This window comes from Dipodomys merriami, unplaced genomic scaffold, assembly GCF_024711535.1.
Source record: "Dipodomys merriami isolate MVZ:Mamm:240054 unplaced genomic scaffold, mDipMer1.0.p SCAF_511, whole genome shotgun sequence".
Taxonomy (NCBI): domain Eukaryota; kingdom Metazoa; phylum Chordata; class Mammalia; order Rodentia; family Heteromyidae; genus Dipodomys; species Dipodomys merriami.
The window spans coordinates 606,163-620,166 of NW_027206082.1; the positions used below are offsets into that span (position 1 = coordinate 606,163).

A 14,004-nucleotide genomic window follows, 5' to 3' on the forward strand; every position below is an offset into this window, starting at 1 on the left:
CATAATTATAAGAAATACGTAGGTCCATGGTGCTGAGAAGTTGGCTCAGTGGTAGAGTGCTTGCCTCTTATGCATGAGGCCCTGTGTTCAATTCCTCAGCACCACATAAGCAGAAAAAAGCCAGAAGTGGTGCTGTGGCTCAAGTGGAATGGTGCTAGCCTTGAGTTGAAGAGTTGAGGGACAGAGCCCAGGCCCAGAGTTCAGGTCCCATAACCACCACCCCCCCCCAAAAAAAAACAAACTAAAAATAAATACCTAGGTCCAAAAGTACATAAAATCAGTACCTATAAGATACTTGAGTTTTGTGATCTAGTGACACAAAGTCCACTTAATCTGAAGTTTACAAATGGTTTTGTCACTAGATTTACATTTTCTTCCATGTTATAATTATCCTCAGTCTTTCTAAGAATAATTCTTCAAAATAAATTTCTTATTTCACTTAACTGTGCAAGTTATTCACAAGTATCTTATTTTCTCACTTGCCATGTAACCTGTAGTGGCTGGAGGTATGTGATTTTAATAAGATAGAGGGTGCTATCTTTCTATATGAGCTCATATGCAGGGCTTTATGCAATGCTTCATGTTCTGCAAGCTTTAAAAACTTTAGGACCTATTGGAGAGTAGCCCCGTGGGTACCAAACACCAGGATAGCTTGCCAAGCTGATCTTGAATGCTTACTTGCTTCTTTGGCTGCTCTGAATATGTATTGACTCATGCAGTCTGCTCAGAAGCCCTGGGATACCAGGAGATGATTTATAGGCCAAAGTACAATTTGATACATTAGAGTGAGTCCTGGTCACCATCATAGTCTGAATAACCAACATGTCCCTCACTTCAAGTCTTCTTTCACATCATCAGGTTTCATCTTGGCTCTGCCCCCTAGAATCCTTACACTGCTCTACTCCTATGAATTGCTTGCAAGTCCTGGGACTTAATAAATGTGGCCTGGGACATCCACTTGTAGAACCTTGATTTGGGATCCATCTTGAGGCCTTCAGGGAACTTACTACTCCTGAGCAGAGCCTCTCACCCTAGCTTATGCCCTCATCTGGTAAGAATTTGCCAATGGTCTTGGTTTTTCTCTACAAATAAAAGTGTCACTCGCTGTACCACCAATCTAGTACATCCCACTGCGCTGCATCCCCAGCCTTCTAGCTTTTTAAGACGCATATGTCATTGCTTTTCAGCCTTTCTTCTTTCCTGATAGATCTAAGCTATAAATTTCCCTTTCAGCAGGACATAGTGGTAGCCTATGAATTTTGAGATGCTGTAATCACCTTATATTTAAAATGTTTTCCTCATGATAAAGTAGTATATATCCTAAACATGCATTGTAGCAGAAAAAGGAGCAGTTTGCCCTTACCTCTTTTGAACCACAGTAGACATCCTGGATGTGGACTAACAGTGGCTCTTTTCAAATATATATTAAAGGTTCCCTTTCAAAAGTGCATAAGTGGTAGAGTGCTTGCCTAGCATGTATGAAGCCCTGGGTTCCATTCCTCAGTACCATATAAACAGACAAAGCCAGAAGTGGCGCTGTGGCTCAAGTGGTAGAGCACTAGCCTTGAGCACAGAGAGGCTCAGGGACAGTGCCCAGGCCCTGAGTTCAAGCCCAAGGACTGGCAAAAAAAAATTACATACACAGTTATCTGAAAGCATGATAAAGATATCATTTTAGAGCTCTTTGCCATTCTATAGTCTTTTAAAAATAGCAAAATAATAGTTGTAAGTATACTCACCAGAGACATTTGTTTTGTAATATGACCACTTAAAAAGAGAAATTGCTACCTGGCAGCAGTGGTTCACACCTGTAATCCTAGCTACTCAGGAGGCTGAGATCTGAGGATTGTGATTGAAGCAAGCCTGGGCAGGAAAGTTGATGAGACTCTTACCACTAATTAATCACAGAAAAAGCCAGAAGTGGTGTTGTGGTGCAAGTAGTAAGAGTGCTAGCCTTGAGCAAAAAGTTCAGGGACTGTGCCTAGGCCCAGAGTTTGAGCTCCAGGACCAGCAACAGAGAGGGGGTTGGGGACTGCTAAAGGCTCAGGCCTGTAATCCTAGCTATCTAGGAGGCTGAGATCTGAGAATTGCAGTTCAAATCCAGCTCATCCAGGCAAGTCCATGAGACTCTTATCTCCAATTAACCATAAGAAAAAGAAAGCCAGAAATAGAGCTATGACTCAGTAGTAGAAAACTAGCTCTTGAGTTCAAGTCCCAGGACTCACCCAAAAAAAAAGAGAGAGAAAGAGAAATAAACTCCTGAGAATTAAGTTGGCCATTAGATGGATGGCTTAGTGGAGGCTACCTACAGGGGGAGGTACCCACAAGGAGCCTGGAAAGAAGATGAGGAATTCTGCTTTTGCTTTATTGAATAGGTGGTAAGGTCCCCACCCTCCCTATGACCTGTTAGACTAGCATCCCATCTGGGATGATAAAATACCTATGGATTCTTTCCTGCAAATTAATGAAGTGATGGGGCTGGGAAGGTGGCCTAGTGGTACAGTGCTTGCCCAGCATGCATGAATCCCTGGGTTCCATTCCTCAGTACCACATAAACAGAAAAGGCCGAGGTGGTGCTGTGGTTCAAGTGATAGAGTGCTAGTCTTGAGCAAAAGAAGCTCAGGGACAGTGCCCAGGCTCCGAATTCAAGCCCCAGGACTGGCAAAAAAAAAAAAAACAAAAAAATTAATGAAGTGAAGCACATACATATGTACTTTAAAGACACCAATGAGTATAATTTTTCAAAACAACTTAAAAAATAAAGTTTCATAAACATAGGCCATTTTTAATATTAATATTTTACAGATTACTTCACAATCAGCTACTCAGATATTGGGAATCATCATTGATTTGTTATCCACACTCAGCAAATCCTTGCTATTCACACTTGAAATGAAATAGAACTATACTGTATTCAGAAATCCACCAGTGAGGGCTGGGAAGGTGGCTCAGTGGTAGAGCGCTTGCCTTGCATGCCTGAGGCCCTGGGTTCGAGTCCTCAGCACCACATAAGCAAAAAGAAAAAAAAAAACAGAAGTGGCGCTCAAGTGGTAGAGCGCTAGTTCTTCAGAACTAATGGACAGCGCCCAGGCCCAGAGTTCAAGCCCCACAACTGACAAAAAAAATCCACCAGTGAGAAAGTGGTGCTGTGGTTCAAGCGGTAGAGCGCTAGCCTTGAGCTGAATGGTGCAGGGACAGCACCCCCAAGCCCAGAGTTCAAGCCCCACGATGGAAAAAAAGAAAAAAAAAAGAAATCCACCAGTGACTGGGGAAACTCATTAAAAAAAAAAAACCCTACTAATTATAGGCTACACTATAATCTTATATCACGATTTTATGAGGAGGAGTTTTGGATTTGTGCCAAGTTCAAGGAACAGTAGGTTTTATAGATACAGTCACTAAGTGTATCCAGAGAAAGCTGCAAACTCTCCTTCAAAAACATACTAGCTATGATAGAAAAACAGCCCAGATGCCCTAAAGAGATGAGTGGATCAAAAAAATGTGGTACATATGAACAATGGAATTTTACTCATCAGAAAGAATAATAATGTTGTCATTTGCAGGGAAATGGATGGACCTAGAAAAATTACATTAAATGAAATTAGTCATGCTCATAGACATGGCACATGTTTTCTCTCATTTGTAAAAGTTAGATCTAAAATACAAACACACATAAATGTATATACAGGGTTATTTGCATATACACAGAAATAGATTGATTAAAGAATAGTATACTTAGAGGAGGAGTAACAGTGCAACTCCTTTGAACAAGTAATAAACCATTTAACAAAATGAATACCAGGAAGCTGAAACCTGTTGATGGGGGCAGAGCAGTGAGAGGAAGAATACATGAATGGAGCGAAGAAGGATAAGCAAATGTACAACCATAATGATAGTTAGTTCTAGAGTCTTTGATCATATGTTTGCTTAAGGTAAAGTGAATAATCAACAAAGTGATTCTGATGGAAAATTTAGTTAGCTTGTGCTGTTACAGTCCTATTGTACTACAAATTGTTGTATTTGAATTTTTTTAAAGCTGATCTGGATCCTCTTGATCAACCAAAAAGAAGAAGAATTAGAAAGCATAAGCCAAAGAAAAAACTTAAAAATCCTAATGAAGTTCCTTTAGAACAAGCAGAATTAGAAGATCAATCAGAATTTAAAAAACAGCAGAGTCTTTTACAAGAAAAAATACAGCCACAGCACACAGATGGGCCCACAATGAGCAGAAATAAAAAACGGAAGCTGAAAAAGAAACAGCAAATGAGGAGGAAGAAAGAAGCTGGCTTGGTAAAGAAGGCTTCTGGTGTCAGTTTCTTGTACCAGCCCGAGGAGAGCAGCAGTGATCAGGAAGAACTGAGAGGTGCTGTAGGAGAAGGCTCTCAAGACCCCCTTGAGGAGGGTGAGGAGGACCTCAGCGAGGAGGGTACAGCCACAGACCTCTCCCAAGAATATGCTGACATCACCAGCAAGGCAGACAGTGTCCTAAACTTTCTGAAGTCAACACAAGAAATATATTTTTATGATGGTAAGTTTGCCCTTTGAATAATGGTGCTTTGTTAATGTATGGAAAATCTCCAAATACAGTAAAATATATAAATGTTTAAAATATTTCAAGTAAATCATTTCAAGGCAAAAAATCAAACTGTGTAAATTCTACTGTTACCGAGCTGGACTGGTGCATGGCTCCTTGTGCGTGGTGTATCTTTGACCTTTGAGAGGAATCAGTGGACAGTGCTCTCCTGTTGCATAGTTTGGGCTCATGTTCCTTATTTCCCTAAAGTCAGACTTTGGAGGGAGTGTACTAGTGTTCTGAGTTATATGTCTAAATAAAGATAAATTCTGCTAGAAATTTGACACTCTACATGTTTTTAATCTACTAGAAATATAAAAGAACCACAGTGCTGTTTTTGTGAGACATTTACTTTGCTCTCCCACTTATAACTTACTGATTTAAATTTACAATAAAGCAGGCTTTTTGGTAACTTTGTATTGATACAGAATATTAAAATAAAAGTAGCTTTATCCTTCCATCATTTGCTTTTTAGCAACTGACCTGATAACTAGAAAAAAGCAAGTACCCATCAGGAGCCAGCATGATCACATGATCACAGCACAAGTTACTCCCAGCAAGCAGGATGCATTCCCATTGAGAGGATACCACTGGAGATCCAGAGTAGAGGGGTAGATTCAGATGTCAGCCAGACACCTTCCTATTTACATCCTTATTGATATAACTGAGAAGCATTGGCTCCATGATATTGGAGAATGCAAATGATTTAAACTGATTTTAACACTGATACAAAGATACCATTAATCTGTCAGTTTAACCAACAAGATGGTTACAAGTGACACGCAATCACCTTTTCCTCATTAGCATGTTTATTAGCATGTCTCATTGACACATTGAAACATAATGGCAATAATCAAATGCCACAGATGGGAGATATAGCTGATACTCTGCAGAGTAGTAGTAGGATTCAAGAAACTTTAGTAGATTTTCCAATCTGTATATGATAAAAGACTGTAGAATAAATAAAATAAATGTAAGACCTACTGGGCTGGGAATGTGGCTTAGTGGTAGAGTGTGTACCTTGCATGCATGAAGCCCTGGGTTCGATTCCTCAGTACCACATAAATAGAAAAGGCTAGAACTGGCATTGTGGCTCACCTTGAGCAAAAGAAGCTCAGGGACAGTGGCCAGGCCCAGAGTTCAAGTCCCAGGACTGTCACCAAAAAAAAAAAAAAGAGCTAATGAGGAGACTATCTTTAAGACAGAATTCTAGAATCCCTTAGGCAGGGCAGTCAACATTCTGTGGCCACTTGTTTCTTCCAGGTGTTTACTAAGTAGAGCCTTACATGAATATCTGAGGATGAACTAAAGGAGGCAAACAGATCTGCAATGTATTTGTCCCAGTAGAGTCCAGGTGCTAATAGAAAGGTGGCCAGAATCTGAAACTCAAGTTGGAAGAACAGTAGTCAAGTAAAAGGTCTCTTATGACATTGAAGCCTTGGGCAGTCTTAGGAGCTGAGCAGGCAGGGGTCCATCTTAAGTGCCTTGAAAACAAGCTAAGGTAGAGCATACCCTTTGCCAGTCAGTCATGCAGCCCACCCTGCATTAGACTTTGCCCATGAAAGTCAAGTCAACTTCCCCAGTTCTGCTGGCAAGGCAGAGGGCCAGCCCTCTTTGGAGCAAAGTAGCATCATCCAAGACTTTTGGAGGGTTTTGGTACACATTTAATAAATACTGCTCATGCACTCCAAGAGACAGGAACATATAACAAGAAATCCTACAAAGAGAGCAATAGAAGCAGAAGACAATGCTGCTGCTAGACAGGGATTTTTATACTAACTACATTTAAGATGTTCAAAAAAAGATGAAAACAATGACAATCTATTATAATAATCACATTTAGACCTGAGAAATATAACTGAAACTTAGAGCTCAAAAGATGAATCTAAAGATCAGATTACATTCAGTATAGAAGAGAGCTTGCAACTAGGAAGACAGATCAAAGTAAAGTTCCCAGATGAAGGGTAAAAGAAAAAGAATGAGAAGATGAAAGTTGAAGAAGGGGCCACCTATAGAGGCTTCAGAATGCGAATGGTCCTGCCAACATCTTGACTTCAACTTCAGTCCTCCAAGACCAGGAGAGTATTCTAAAAACCTTTTTAAAGAGTGAAAAATAAATAAAAGAGCCTAGCCAATATGGACCCAGAGAAAGAGTCTCATACTCTTTTGTTTGGAATCTAAGACAGAGGAGGGAACAGAGCTTGAGCTTTATCTTAGGAGATAGGCTTCTGAAGTGATAAGGGCCTACGGCCTCTACCACTGTACTACCCTGATTACATTTTATTTCCTCTGATAAATGGCACACAATCGTAATTTCAACTTCCGTGGACCCAAACAGGATTAATACAGATAACATCATTCCCAAGCACATTACAGTCAAGCTGCTGAAAACCAGAGATACAGAAAACAAATCTTAAAAAGCAGCCTGTGGTTGAGTTGCTGGTCTTGAGAAGACAACTCCTCAACTAATGGTAAACTTCAGTATACCCAAGAAAACCCAGAATCATGCTTTTGTATGGTATTCCTTGATTTGTCCTTAGTATCCAGCCACCCTACTCTGTTTACAAGGATACACAGCCTGTATGAAGAATTTGGTTTCATTGTCTGGTTTTTCTGCTGCTGTCCTTACTTCAAATCCTATGTCACACTTAGGTGTTCAAATATCAGATATGTAAACAGTGGCCAGGTTTCCATGTTGCTCAAACAATGGCACCCCATCCTAGGTTTACTTTTTAGAGTTCTACTGTCATTTTCTCTCCTAGTGCTTTTTTTGGGGGGGGAGGGGGGGTCCTGGTCGTGGGGCCTGAACTCTGGGCCTGGGCGCTGTCCCTCAGCTCTTCAGCTCAAGGCTAGTGCTCTACCACTTGAGCCAGAGCGCCACTTCTGGCTTTTTTCTATTTTTGCTTATGTGGTGCTGAGGAATCAAACCCAGGGCCTCGAGCATGCAAGGCAAGCGCTCTACCACTGAGCCACCTTCCCAGCCCTCCTAGTGCTTTTTATATCCCAGACATCTCAATCTAAGTTGTATGTTTGAAGCCTCTTTAAGAGACAAAAACTTACCTTTGGCTTACAAAAGTGAAACTAAACCTCCATGTGATGCTGACTTTTTTTAGGTATCTCCAAAGACTCAGATTCAGCTGTGTGCATGGAAACCATCAAAGAACTGCTACACTGCCTTGAGTCTCATAGCATGCCTCCCTCAGATATATTCATTCTGGACCATATGAAAACACTGCTTCTTCTGCAAGACACTGAAAGACTGAAAAGGGCACTAGAGATGTTCCCAGAACATTGCATGATGCCCTCTGGTAAGTACAGTACTTTGAAAATCCTTCCAAACACCAATGGATTAGAAAACAATGCATACATGGCCTAAAAGAGTATAGAGTCCCACAGAGAAATAGGGTCTTTACACATCTGCTTGATATAAAAAAAAAATACTACTGACATAAGCAAACTACACATCATGTAGTTTTCTAGGCCTATAGACTATCAACTCTTAGCTTTTCAAAATTAAAGTACAAGTACCTGCTGGGCACTGGTACTCATGCCTGTAGTCCTAGCTACTCAGGAGGCTAAGATCTGAGGATCACAGTTCAGAGCCATCCCGGGCAGGAAAGTCCATGAGACTATTATTTCCAGTTAATCCCTAAAAGACCGGAAGTGGAGCTGTCACTCAGTGGTAAAGTACTAGCCTTGAGCAAAAAACAGGTTCAGGAATAGGACCCAGACCCTAAATTCAAGCTCAGGACCAGAATTAAAAAAAAAAAATGAGTCCAAAAATTTATTTTTTCCTTTTCCTTTCCTTTGCTGGATTAACACAAGGAAAAGTATTTCTGCCCTTCAGAGATCTTTTGATACCTCATTGAAATATCACTGTAAGGACAGAGCATTGGATTTTTATAGTGATCATTCTTTTGCACACTTTCCCAATCTTTATTGGATACCCATTCTATACAGACTGTAATTTGCAGGGTCAGCTATGCTAAGCCCTAATCATGGGCCAGGGAGGATATAAATCCTGCAGACACAAAGTGGAACACAAGGAAAGGACCTGAGCAAGTTTTAGTTGAGCTAGTGACAAGAGGAAACTCAAAGGGCTGTGAGGGGTTCTAAGGCAGGATGATGTACATTTTCAACTTTAGTGTTTCAACTACATAATCCAGGATCATAATCCAAGACCACCAGGGAATAACTATGAGCCCCTATTCCCCAAAAAACTAAAGCATATAAAAGGTTGGAGGTGTGGCTCTATCGGTGGAGTGCCTACCAAAAAAGTATGAGGCTCCAGTTTAACCCAGTACCACCCTTCACAAAAACAACCAGATAAGCAAGCCAAGAAAGAAGAAAGTCACATTGTGGCACTTCTGTAGAAAGCAAGTGAATTTGATAGTAAGTAGGAACGGTCATTATGATTGGGGTAGCCTAGAGGACCCACCACTTGTGAATGTATATTTCCTTCCTTGTGGAGGGAAGGTGTGTCTCATATCTACCTACTCCAGGATCTGCTTGGGTCCTGTCCTCCTTGATGAAGAAAGATATGAAGTTCTTGCCCTTGGTAGTGTGTGTCCTAGTGTGGGAGAAAATTAGCCAGGTGAGATGGTAAAAAGCACATCTAAGAGGTATAGTTGTAGAGGAGAACATAGAGCAGAGAGTAGGTATTCAGAGGAATGGCGTTGGAGGAGAATTTGGAGCAGATGGCAGGTGTCCTGACAGAAATGGCTTATAGGTTGGAGAAAAAAACAACAACAAAAAAGCAGATGTGGAGCAACAAGGAGGTAGGTGTACAGGAGGAGAGGACACAGCTGAGGAGGCAGCACAACACAATGATGTGTTGGCTTCTTTAGAGAGCAGGTTTGACCATCCTCAGAAGGGTCCCTGGGATGCTTCGTTTGGAGTAAAGCTGTAGAATGGAGATCAGGGGGTTGAAATCATATGTAAAGGGCCCCAGTACAAGTGACCACAGTATGGACCAGAGTCTGGTAACCCGAAAGACAAGTGTGGCTAAGTTCTAGGCAGTCTATGTAGTGGGATTTTCTGGCTGATTGGGTTTGAAATCTAAGGAACAAACTGGTGTTTTGGCTTGAGCCCATGAAAAAGACAAGTAGCCAATCAGAGGAAGAAAGACTACCAGAAGCATTAGGCTGGACATAAAGGCCTTTCATATCCCCAGCTTGGGCAGGTAGGAAATGGAAGACTATAAGGGCAAGTGGCTACATAGACAGCTGAGAGCCCAGGGATAGAGGCTTCGATAATGTGGGGTAATGAGGGAATTAGAAGAAACTATGAACAGAGGGAAGAGAGAGGGTCAGCTGTGAGGGAAGTTGGGAAAAGAGGCTAGAGGAGGCAGTGGGGTGGAGAGCCCATGGAAGGGAAGGAAGGCCAGGAAGGCATGTACCTCCAGAGCAGCAGTCAGCACCAGGAAGGAACCTGGCTTTGCATGCCTGTGAGAATGGGTCAGCTGTCTCACAGCCAGGCGTTCTATATTTTTAGATGTTTGTGAGGCTCCAGTATTTGACAAATTTAGATTTCATGGTCGTTGTATTGCAAACTGCACAAAGCCAATTAAGTTAAATTGACATGAGACTTAAGAATTTGGAAGATGAGATTTGTTTTTTTTTAGTATATGAGGTTTTTTTTCCATACTCAAAAGTCTTCTTGTTGTGCTCGGCCATGTATAAAGGCATGGGCAGTGCTGCCAGCAGGATCTGCATTGGGAAAGTTGCTAGCTTTGCACTAAGGTGGCTAGACAAGGTTTATCAACAAGCACATTTAGTGTAAGGAATTGAGAGAGATACAAACACGTCTTGTAAAATTGATTCCCTTGAACATACGGTGGAGTATGTTCTTAAAGTTTTTAAGTATCAAGCTATTTTATGAACAAAATTATTAATAATGAAGCTTTATTTTCAAATATAATATCTGTCTAATCATATTTGGTTTAAGGAAGGTATAGTGTTGTCTTCCTTGTTTGTTCTTTCCTACTGGCTCAGTAATTCCTCTAAATCTTAAGACATTTCACTTGAGTAGGTGTAGACCCCTTGCACACATTCACTGCTTTCACAGTGTTAGGATCAAGCTGGTGCTTTGAAATATGTGGACCTCACACTTGGATGTCACATCGTGACACAAACCTGTGCTACTTAGTCAGGGCTGCCATCCACCAGACCCACTCACACTCAGACACTGAGGAGTGCTGTAGGAATTTCTGTGTCTAGCTCTCTGATAGGCCTCTGTAGAAGTTACTGTCATTACCCTGTGAGGAAAGGCAGTTTCTAGGAGCACCTGGGTCTTGCAGGAAAGTGTCAGCTTCAGGAGGGTATCCAAGGGCTTCTGTAGAGTTGGCAGGAGGGCACACCCTGCCCCCTTGGCACACCTTGCCCCCTCTGGATCTGATCCAGTCTGGAAGTGAAGCATCAGTATCAGCAGTAGTGGATCAACTCTAGGAACAGTGCTGGGTCTGCCCAGATCTGGGAATAGGGCCCTGCAGGTCAGTTTGTGCACCCTATGGCTGAGAACTTTAGAAACAGTAGATCCATCCTAAACTAGATCTGGAAGTCTCCAGATGTTCTAAAGCCAGACATTTGAGGAGACTCTTGGCTTACAGCTACACTTCCTCAGGAAGCCATGGGAATTGACAGGTGATTTGGGGGACATATCCTTCTCCTTGGTCATTTGCTCTGGCTATCCGGGCACGGCGTTGGCCTCATGAGAGCTGGCTGCTGTGTGGCTTATAGATCACATTGCTTAGGATTCTACCTTTTAAGCCTTTTAAGCCAATTTGCATGTGCTTGTTTTTCAGGTCAGATTTATAAATAATGTGGGGATTGTGTGAGATATGAACCCAGTAGGACTTAAGGATCCACATGGGGAACACAGAGAGTCAGAATGTATCCACCTTCTTGTCCTATTTGTGACATCATATGTGATGAGGAGGCTGTAATTACATCACTATCATACCACTTTTAGGCCAAGGGTTCATTTCATTAGATTATTGCAAGACTTACTGTAGACCCAGAGGATCGTATCTATAAAATAACCATCTATGATTTATCTTTGTAACCATTGTTTTATTTTATCTTTTGTTTGCTTTGTTTTTGTTTTTACACTCCAGAACATACTAAAGTGATTTCAGCTTTCTTTAATTACTGGATCACACAAGTCTTTCCTGAGAAAAAGAGTGAATAAAATTAGTATATCTCTTTAAGAAGATCTATATTTAACATGAAGATGTAAGAGAAAGATATGAATTGGACTGACACTTATTCTATGTACAAAAAAAATTAAGTTCCCAACATGTTTTGAAGCTTAAATCTTGGAGAATTAAATACATTGTTTATTCCTGTGTTTGTATATAATGGATAAAATGTCTTTTGAATATTTAAATGAGAATTTGGGGTAGAATTTAAAACTTTTCACTTACTTTCAATTGTATTTGTCTTGAATTACAACAGAAAATGATTTTTTTTTATTCTTGTAAAAATCTGAAATTGACATTCTGTTCAACTAACTTGAAGTTGTTCTATATTTTTTATAACATTGTAAATCACCTTGTGGCTAAAAAAAATGTTTAAGAATGCCTTAATAGAAACCAGGCACGTGGTTTATGCCTGTAATCCTAGATGTTCAGGAGGCTGAGATCTGAGGTTAGCTGTCCAAAGCCAGTGTTAGCAGGAAAATCCATGAGATTCTTATGTCCAATTAAACAAAACGAAATGCTGGAAGTGGACTTTTGATTCAAGAGGTAGAGCACTAACTTTAAACAAAAAAAAAGCTCAGTGACAGCACCCAGGCCCTGAGTTCAAGCCCCAGGAACACACACACACACACACACACACACACACACACACACACACACACACACACACACACACACACACACACACACACACACACACACACACACACACACACACACACACACACACACACACACACACACACACACACACACACACACACCTTATTGGCATTAAAAAGTCTAGTTTACATAGTTTGAAAATAGCTAAATTCATTTTTTTCTTCTCTACATTGAGAATAATGTCAATATCCAGTTTTCCCTGTTTTATCTTTCTTTTGGTCATGGAAGTAGTCAAATTTTTAAAGTATTAATCAGTGTTGGTACTGTATTCTTAGAGAACATTGGCCTTATATATACTCTGAATATATCAGAATTAGATTATCAGATATGTGATCTGAAAATATTCCCTCCCAATTCTGAGGCTTGCTTTTTCATTCTCTTGGTACTATCCCTTGATGATGTACTGATTTTTTTTTTTTTTTTGTCAATCGTGGGGCTTGAACTCTGGGCCTGGGCGCTATCCCTGTGCTTTTCAGCTCAAGGTAAGCTTTCTCCCTCTTGAGCCACAATGGTGGCACTTCTAGTTTTCTAGTTGTTTTTATTGGAAATCAGAGTATAATGGACTTTTCTGCCTGGGCTGGCTTTGAACCATGATCCTCAGATCTCAGCCTCCTGAGTAGCTAGGATTACAGGCATAAACCACTGGCGCCCAGCTTGAAATTTTTAATTCTTATCAACTCAGTTTTTGTCCTATTTTGCTTGTGCTTCAGGTTTCTCAGAAACTACTGCCAAACTGTTGTCATAAAGATTTTATCTTGTGTTTCAGTCTAAGAGTTTTATGGTTTTAATTCTGTTGTTTGAGCTAAAAGTAGTTTTGCTTGTGGATGTCCAGTTTCTCAATACCATGGTTAAAAGGACTGACCCTCTTCAGTGAATACTGCGTATGTGTGTATGTATACATGTCCATGCATATCTTTAGGTTTAGTTTCAACATAGGAGCAAAGATATAAACTATTTGGCTTTTTGAGCTTGGCTTATCTTCTTCAAGAAGATCTTCTCCAGTTCCATCTATTTTTCCGCAAATGGCATGATTTTATTTTTATTTTTTGGCTATGTTTTATATATCAGTATCCATTCATCTTGAGTACCTCAGCTGCTTCCACTATTTGGCTATTATGAGCAGTGCTTAATAAATATATGTATGCAAGTATTTTTCTTGTATGTTTGTTTGCTCTCCTTCAGATATATTCAGTATGCTATAGCAGAGTTATAAGGTATGTCTATTTTTAAATTTTTGAGGAATCTCCATACTAATTTCCATAGTAGTACACTAATCTACATTCTCTCCAACAGCATATCACACCTTTGACAGCATTTGTTTTGTTGGCTTTCTTGATGAATGCTACAATGAGATGGTATTTTAGTGTAGTTTTGATTTACATTTCCCTTATGGCTAAGGATGTTGAACATTTCTTAATATATTTATTAGCCATTTGTATTTCTTCTGAGAATTGTTTGCCTGTTTATTAATTGGATTTTATTTTGCTATTTAATTTTTTTGAGCTCCTTGTATATTCTGAATATTAATACTTTATCTGTTGATAAAGATTTTCTCATATTCCACAGGTTG

General features: G+C 40.3%; 1 protein-coding gene across 2 annotated transcripts in view; it reads left to right on the forward strand.

The window, feature by feature from the left end:
- LOC138810937 (glutamate-rich protein 1-like) overlaps nt 1-13,584 on the forward strand; it is a 55,228-nt gene extending 41,644 nt beyond the window's left edge. For both annotated transcript variants that reach the window (XM_069998339.1, XM_069998341.1), the window contains 3 exons: nt 4,037-4,528; nt 7,687-7,881; nt 11,688-13,584. In XM_069998339.1, coding sequence (XP_069854440.1) covers nt 4,037-4,528; nt 7,687-7,881; nt 11,688-11,761 — 761 coding nt within the window. In that variant the 3' untranslated portion in view covers nt 11,762-13,584. The remainder of the gene's footprint in view (nt 1-4,036; nt 4,529-7,686; nt 7,882-11,687) is intronic.
- Nucleotides 13,585-14,004: the final 420 nt, after the last annotated feature.